The sequence below is a fragment of the Sinocyclocheilus anshuiensis genome, unplaced genomic scaffold, assembly GCF_001515605.1.
Source record: "Sinocyclocheilus anshuiensis isolate Anshui unplaced genomic scaffold, SAMN03320099.WGS_v1.1 scaffold2381, whole genome shotgun sequence".
Lineage (NCBI taxonomy): Eukaryota > Metazoa > Chordata > Actinopteri > Cypriniformes > Cyprinidae > Sinocyclocheilus > Sinocyclocheilus anshuiensis.
Window position 1 is genome coordinate 44,199 of NW_015552703.1, and position 8,552 is coordinate 52,750.

The 8,552-nt window shown below is 41.9% G+C and overlaps 1 protein-coding gene across 1 annotated transcript; it reads right to left on the bottom strand.

The window, feature by feature from the left end:
- Positions 1-56: 56 nt before the first annotated feature.
- Positions 57-2,747, bottom strand: LOC107667722 (uncharacterized). Its single transcript, XM_016459446.1, has 3 exons — positions 2,733-2,747; positions 1,785-1,858; positions 57-1,220 (listed from the first exon to the last, which is right to left on the bottom strand). Exons 1-3 carry the CDS (start codon positions 2,745-2,747, stop codon positions 491-493), a joined length of 819 nt encoding a protein of 272 aa, XP_016314932.1. The 3' UTR covers positions 57-490.
- Between the last annotated feature and the right edge of the window lie 5,805 nt (positions 2,748-8,552).

Consider the following 8,552-nt stretch of genomic DNA (forward strand, 5'->3'; position numbering starts at 1 on the left):
CAAAATGTCCACCCCCCCAAATAATTTACTCACCTTGAAGTTGTTCCAAACCTGCATGAGTTTATTTCTGCTGTTGGACCCAAAATAAAATATTTTGAATACTGGTAACCAGGCAGTTGACTGTAGCCTTTGACTTCTATGTAAGGAAAAAATACTATGGAAGTGAATGTCTACAGTCAACTATCTGGTTTCCAGCATTCTTCAAAATATTTTGTGCTCAATTGCATTATCCTGCATCAATCGTTACACCCTTTTGCAGAAGGACAGGTACTTTGGCATATACACATTAAAATAAAACTGGTCCACCCTCTCTCTGATAGCTACTGTTACCTTCGGGTCAGCATATATTCGCTGCACCATCATATCTTCCTGGGCACAGACAACAAAATCGCACCACTGCAGGCCAGTGATCAACAGTTGACCTTGGATCTGCCAGAAATAGGAGTGGCTTTCACGGAGTGCTGAAATGCCATGCTGCATTTGAATATACTTACAGTCCACGTAGCTCGTTAGGGCACTTGATCTCGACCACTCCAAAAGAGGGCTGTGTGGACGGATCGTAAATCAAGCCATCTGGTGAGGCACCAAGCCAAGGAGCATCAGGGTGAATGATGAGGCCGCAGGGTCTGTAGTTAACATTTTTCATTTTGGAGTACTCAACAGCAGCTTCAGACTCCATCTCTGCACCTCTTTTCATTTCAGCAGTCTGCTTTGTTCCTTTGAGGATTCTTTCCGCAAGAGACTCTGCAGAACTCACTCCCCTGACAAAACACACCTCTCTGAAACGTGAAGAGGTAATTCTATGCCTACGTAGCTGATGCCACTCCTGTTCTGCTGCTTGCTCTCTTGTGGCAGCCTCAATCTGATAGGCCATGTCCAGTGTGATCATCATGCTCTTAAGGTGGAAATGCTCCTCCTCAGTGCACACATGCACGCATTTTGTAGGGTCAAGCCTGTACTCACCAAGAGGCAGTGGTTGGTAACATGGATAATCTTGGTGCATGTTGACCGACTTTGTTGGCATTATAGGCTGCTGGTAAGAGAGTACACTCCCCTTCTGCGCCAAGCCAAATGCTGTCTCTACAAGGGTCTTCTCTTCACATATGCCCATAGTTGCCACTAAAGGTTTCTCTGTGATTGCAAAGTCTTTGAATGTGACTTCAATCTGCACCAAAGACATGTCAAGGGGGTCCCCAACCAAGCCCTTGTAGAGTGTACTTCTGTTAAAGACAGTAATAGTGAAAATATTAAAGGCAGCAATGGTCACGCACTGACAAGTAAATATGTTTAAGAAACAGTTTTATCATATTATTTCGAGAAGTGTACAGCAGGGGTATTCAAAAATACCTATGAGTGCAGCATCTCCTATCCACCTTTTTCTTTAACACGCAAGTAAGCCTATGGGTGAGACTTATACTATACTGCCTATGACCCTGTAGATTGTATAACCATCCATGAACCATGCAGTATTTACAGTGATGGGTTCGGGTCCAACTTTTGAATAATGGTCGGGTCCGCGTAGTACATTTAAGGCATTTCTCGGGTCTGCACGGGTTCGGGTCCCACTTTTAAATAAAATATGGGTCCGGGTCGGTTCCTTGCAGCACATTTATGGGTCTCTTTGTGTTCGGGTAAGAATTTTTGGACCCGTGAAGATCTCTACTCCACAAACTATAGGAACAAAACAGTTAAATCTAGGATTTCTATTGCCATTTTTGTGGTCTCTCATAATTAAAAAATCTGATAAGATTTTCTTTAATGTGGGGCAGCTTTAATTGACTCACCTGATTCCTCCTTCCAGTCGGGTGAGTCTTGGTCTGGTGATGACCTTCTTGTTTATTGGCCCAGGTTTCACTCCCTGATGGGAAAAAACACAATAATATATCAAATATAAGAGACAAGAAAATTAAAAAGAAATAACACAAAAAAACTAACTAGTCAGGCAAAGTAACATATTACCTATGACTAGGGCTGGGTATTGTTCAAAATTTTTCGATACCGATACCTTGACTTCGATACCGGTTCCTGAACAATACTTTTTTCGATACCAATTTTATGAAATAAATTTTAACAAGATTACATTATCTAAAAAAAAAACTTTGGTTTTATTTTTCAGCTTGTTGATGTTTATACACAAATCTGCTCCAAACACAGACTTCAACAAAGAGAGTAAGAAGGTGGGCTATAAACACAAAGCTAGCAAGGCTCAACTGAAAAGACAAGACAGCAGCTCAGATAGTGAGAGTGTCGGACTAATGGTGAGTCATGCACTATCAACAAGTTCTGATGAAGGAATGGATTGCTGGATTGTAGATTCAGGAGCAACATGTCACATGTGTAATGACAAGAAACAGTTTGTTGAATTTAAAAGCCTGGAACCCTCACAAGAAGTAACACTGGGAGATGGTTACTCTGTTGAAGCAACAGGACATGGAGTTGTGCGGCTGAAGATGACATTGACTGATAGTAAGACAAAAGAATGCAAGTTGAATGATGTTTTGTATGTACCACAATTGTCATACAACTTACTGAGTGTGTCCAAGGTAACTCAGTCTGGAAAAAAAGTAAAGTTCACAGAGAACAGATGCTGCTTCATGGATGTTAATCAAAAGCTGATTGCTACTGCAAAAAAAAAAGGCAGTCTCTACTATGTGAACTGTAGATAAAGTAAAAAAGTGCGTGTAACAGAAAATGTAAATGTGCATAAAGAGACCAAGGAACAAACCTGGCACCGACGTTATGGTCATCTAGGTGTACAAAATCTGAAGAAGCTGCATAATGAGTGTCTAGTTAATGGCTTTGACTTTGATGTGTCAAAAGACATAGACTTCTGTGAATCGTGTGCTGAAGGAAAGCATCATCGCAGTAAGTTCACAACTAGTAATCACAAAAGGGCTGTTGAACCACTTGGCTTAGTGCACAGTGATGTATGCGGGAAAATGAATGCAAAATCTTTGAGTGGAGCTGAATACTTCCTGACATTCATTGATGAAAATACTCACTATGTATGGGTTTATGTTCTGAAGCGGAAAGATTAAGTTTTTCAGAAGTTCCTGGAATGGAAAGCCATGACAGAAAAATCTACTGGAAGACAACTGAAAGTCTTACGCACAGATAATGGAGGAGAATATACTTCATCTGAATTTCAAGATTTCCTGAAGAAAGAAGGAGTTCGGCATGAGCTCACAGTACCAAAGACTCCTGAGCAAAATGGAGTAGCTGAACGAATGAATAAAACACTGATGGAGACAGTGAGATCAGTGTTAGCTGATGCAAAGCTACCTCAGAAGTTCTGGGCTGAAGCACTATCAACAGCTGTGTATCTGAGAAACAGAAGCCCAACGAAAGCAGTGAAGGAATGACTCCTTTTGAAGCCTGGACAGGTGAGAAACCAAATGTTGATCATCTACGTATATTTGGATGTACTGTATATGCACATGTACCCAAAGATGAACGGAAGAAACTTGATCCCAAAGCAAAGAAATGTATCCTTCTGGGCTATGGAACAGACACGAAAGGATATTGACTCTATGATACACAACTCACAAATGTGTTCTACAGCCGAGATGTTATATTCAATGAGTCTGATCATGCAGTTGAGAAGGAGCCTAATGCAAGCGAAGAAAACATTGTGAAACGGTATGTGGAATTTGACTGTCAAGATCCTTACAGTGAGGACTCAGCGGAACAAGATATCCAAAGATCAGCAAGAGTGAGAATACCACCTGACTATTATGGAGAGTGGGTAACACTTACTAATAATCAGACAACTGAACCCAAAACTGTAAAATATGTTTTCAGCAGTCCAGACAAGGCAGAGCGGAAAGAAGCTATGAAGAAAGAGATGGAATCGCTGTATTCAAACAATGTGTGGAATCTGGTAGAACTACCAAAAGATCGAAAAGCAGTGGGCAGTAAATGGGTGTTCAAAGTAAAAGTTGATGCTGATGGAACATTTGAGAGACACAAAGCACGTCTGGTTGCACAAGGTTTTTCACAAAAGTTTGGATCAGACTATGACGAAACATTCAGTCCAGTAGTCAGATTTGAATCTATCAGGACAATAATTGCTCTGGCTGTACAGCATGGACTAAAGCTTCATCAAATGGATGTCAAGACAGCTTTCCTGAATGGAGAACTAAAGGAGGAAGTGTACATGCAACAACCTGAAGGTTTTGTTGTCAAAGGAAAGGAGCATCTAGTGTGCAAACTAAATCGCAGCATCTGTGGACTGAAGCAATCACCAAGATGTTGGAACATCGTCCTAGATGAACAGCTGAAGAAAATGGGGTTTGTTCAAACAACAGCTGATCCCTGCATTTACACTGCAGCGACAGGTGAGATGTTCATTATTGCTGTATATGTTGATGACATTCTCCTGGCTGGACGCAATGATAAACAAATGATGGAGGTGAAGAAAATGCTTGCAAAACACTTTGAGATAAAAGACATGGGTGCGCTAACTCATTTTCTTGGAGTGAAGATTGTCCAAAAATCAGAAACTGGAGAAATCTGGATGGGTCAGACAACATATGCCAAAAATGTGTTGGAGAAATTCGGAATGGAAAATTCAAAACCAGTAAGCACACCAGTAGACATGAACTCGAAGCTCATCAAACACTCTGATGACAAAGAAGGAGTGGATTTGACACAATTTCAGTCTGCTGTTGGTAGTCTGCTTTATTTGTCGACAAGAACAAGACCAGACATTGCTTATGCTGTGAACAATGTTGCGAGATTCTGTGCTAAACCAACAAAGCATCACTGGACTGCTGTCAAACGAATCATGAGATACCTGAAAGGCACTCTGAATCTAGGTCTGCTGTATAGCAAAGAAAAGCCAAAGGAATGCATTGGATTTTCTGATGCAGATTGGGCTGGAGACCAAGATGATCGCAAATCTGTATCAGGATACATGTTTCAAATCAGTGGAGCAGCGGTGAGTTGGAGAAGCAAGAAACAGATGTGTAGCTCTCTCTACTGCTGAAGCTGAGTACATGGTATTGGCGAGTGCAGCTCAAGAAGCAGTTTGGATGCGATTGACTGATTTAAAGGTCAATCAAACAGGACCGACGTTGATGTTTGAGGATAAACAGTCTGCTATCTGCATGGCAAAGAACCCACAATTTCATTGACATGCCAAACACATTGAAATCAAATACCACTTCATTCAAGAGAAAATTGCAAGTGGAGTCATGGACTTGAAATACTGCAAGACTGAAGACATGATTGCTGACATATTCACCAAAGGACTGAGTGAAGAAAAGTTCACGAAGCTGAGACAGTTGGCTGGAGTGAAACCAGTTAATTAATTATTTTGTGTGCGAGTGAGAAGGAGTGTTGGGGAAAATAAAAAATACACTCTTACCAGAATAATTATGTTTTTAGATTGTGTAAATTTAGTTGAAGCTGTCTCATGTGAATTCTTCCTTTAAGTTCTTTAAGACTACCACTAGGTGGAGCCCTAAGCATATGTTTTGTATTCTGGTTCTTTTACTGAAGAAGACTTGTACATGTTGTTTGGTTTGGTTTTGTTGAACACGCAGTAAAGTATGACACACTTTTTTGGTCTGTGCGTTTAACAAGGAAGTCACTGCTCCGAGTCTTTATTAAAACCAACACTTGTTACATTAAAAGACGCTCCTTACCTTAAAAAAGACCAAGCTGTTTGTTTCATCTTTTTTTTTTTTTTTTTTAATCTTGTATTGTTTTTAAAGAGTTTTCAGATATACAGGCACTTCAAGTTCATGGTATATGTACTGAATTCCTTCTCAGCTCTTCCCAGGTATTGCTGTTGATTTAACTGGGTTATACAGTTTAAGAATAAAGCAGAAAGTTTAGATCAAAGCCCCTTTGTGTCCACAATACATTGTGTGCAAAAGCTTGAACTTTCATGTTGATATTCTTGTCATTTCACAATTATGCCATCATTAATAACACACCGTTTATCAGTATTCCAAAGGACCAAGTCACCACTTTAGTTGAGGGGCCACAAACATGATGAAGTCATGAGAAGCTAATGCTTAGTTAATGATGACTACTGTATTTGGATGTTAACAGAATTCACATACTATGTGCTGTGATTGGCCAATGTTGGGGTCTGTCCATTTACCTGCATGCTACTATGAAGAAGATATGAACATGCTTGATAACTCATATCATATTTAATGAAAAACATTAGTTCTCACATTAATTGATATACTGTTCTAGCCTGTATGCATGCATGAGGTAATGTGGATGTTTGTATATTCCTTTAATAATTCAAGTAGTCTTAAATGCACAAAATAATGTTTTTTTTAATCATGTGCCATAAGCATAGCTTTATTAACAATGGATAGTAAAGACCTTGTTTTTTGTGAACAGAAAACATCATGATCATGCGTAATAAATTATAAATCATGATGTACTCACCTTACTTAATGTCTTAATTAAGGTGTTGTTCATCCATGAAGTCATGAATGAAAGACTTTGAACTCAGTTTTATTATTGTTGTGAGCTGTACTCTATTCACACATTGAATTCTTTTATTTGTTACAGTTTTTTACTTTTGCAAAGTGAAAAGGTAATACAAATTGTATTCGACTGTTCTGATTTACAACAGTGAATAAATGTCATTAAAATATAATAAGGTATTACTGTTTATTGCTCATTTTAAAGCTTACTGAACTTTAAATGGTTTGAATATCTACAGTTCTACATATATATATATATATATATATTGTCACGGGAGGAGCACACGACAAACACAGTGGGGGTGGCGTCAGGCCTCGGAGAGGCTTTTATTAACAAAATAATACAAACAACAAAGTGTCCAGGGAAAAGGGGAATCTAGTGTCCAAAATAAAACAGGGGATCTGGTGTCCTCGTCGTGCTGCGGGGTTCGTACAGGGAAGGGCAGTGTAAATGTCATTAAAATATAATAAGGTATTACTGTTTATTGCTCATTTTAAAGCTTACTGAACTTTAAATGGTTTGAATATCTACAGTTCTACATATATATATATATATATATATTGTCACGGGAGGAGCACACGACAGACACAGTGGGCGTGGCGTCAGGCCTCGGAGAGGCTTTTATTGACAAAGTAATATAACAACAAAGTGTCCAGGGAAAAGGGAAAACTAGTGTCCAAAATAAAACAGGGGATCTGGTGTCCTCGTCGTGCTGCGGGCTTCGTGCAGGGAAGGGCAGTGATCAGGAAGGAAGGGTCCAGGTAAGGGGCGGAGTCCGGCGGCCGCATGCGTTCCCCTCTCCAGTCCGGGACGCGAGGGGCGGCAGCTTCTTCCAGCGGCTGCATCCTTCTCGCCTTGGCCCCGGCGGGTAAAGGGTCTAGACGGCCCGGCATCCTGGCCCGACGGCCGTGTAACAGGTGCGGCTCTCGTCCGGACCACGGGTCCGGTAGCTCGCATCTTCGGCGGCCCGGAGATCCCTCAATGCACCCTTCCTGGACCCACGAGGACACCAGCGTGCATGCACGGGGAAGAGACCGGTCTCCTGAGGAGAGGCGCGCTCGGCATTTAAACAGCGGCGATGATGAGGCACCATTCGGTTCAGGTGTGCCCCATCACACGCCGCCAGCCCTGGCCATTTCAGCGCCCCTCCTCTCTCACGCACCCACTCCTGTCGGGAGCCTGGCGAAGGGCGGCGATTAAGGGACGGGGGTATTTCAGCGCCCCTCCTCTCTCACGCCTCCACTCCCGTCGGGAGCCTGGCGAAGGGCGGCATTTAAAGGACGGGGTGATGATGATAATTAGGGGGAGGCAGCCGCCTCTCACAATATATATATATATATATATACACACAACATAAGATTGGCCTCTCTGTATTAACCGGTCTCCTGAGGAGAGGCGCGCTCGGCATTTAAACCGCGGCGGTGATGAGGCTCCATTCTGTTCAGGTGTGCCCCATCACACGCCGCCAGCCCTGGCTATTTCAGCGCCCCTCCTCTCTCACGCCTCCACTCCCGTCGGGAGCCTGGCGAAGGGCGGCATTTAAAGGACGGGGTGATGATGATAATTAGGGGGAGGCAGCCGCCTCTCACAATATATATATATATATATACACACAACATAAGATTGGCCCCTCTGTATTAATTGTGGCCCCTCTTGTGTCCCCCAGTTGAAAAAATCCTAGAATCGCCCCTGTGTCCATATTATAATGTAGGGTATCAGACCGAATCAGACAATTTAAGAGTCGATCAAGAACATGGTTGAAACACGAGGAGCCGAATTCCACAGAAAGGCCCAAGACACAGGATGTTCGTAAATCAGATCCTGGCGCCACAAGCCTGAAGCAAGTCCACCAACGAGCAGCTTTGTGTAGCTCACAGCATTTAAACAAAAGAACACTTATTGACAATTCCAAGGAGATTGTCAATTTTGGGGCAAGTAATCAAGATTGATGGTCAAAGAGATGCACAGCATGACCATCACATGTAAACCAGTGATAGCAATCACTGGTCACGAGCTCTTTGGATTGACTTTCCCCCACCTAGAAGACAAAGAACAGACTGAGATTCCATAGGAGACCTTTTTAACCTCTCTGGTCTTCA

Coding starts and splice junctions, on each gene's coding strand:
- LOC107667722 (XM_016459446.1), bottom strand. Junction 1,221..1,784: donor CGACTGGAAGGAGGAATCAG/GTGAGTCAATTA, acceptor TGTCTTTAACAG/AAGTACACTCTACAAGGGCT.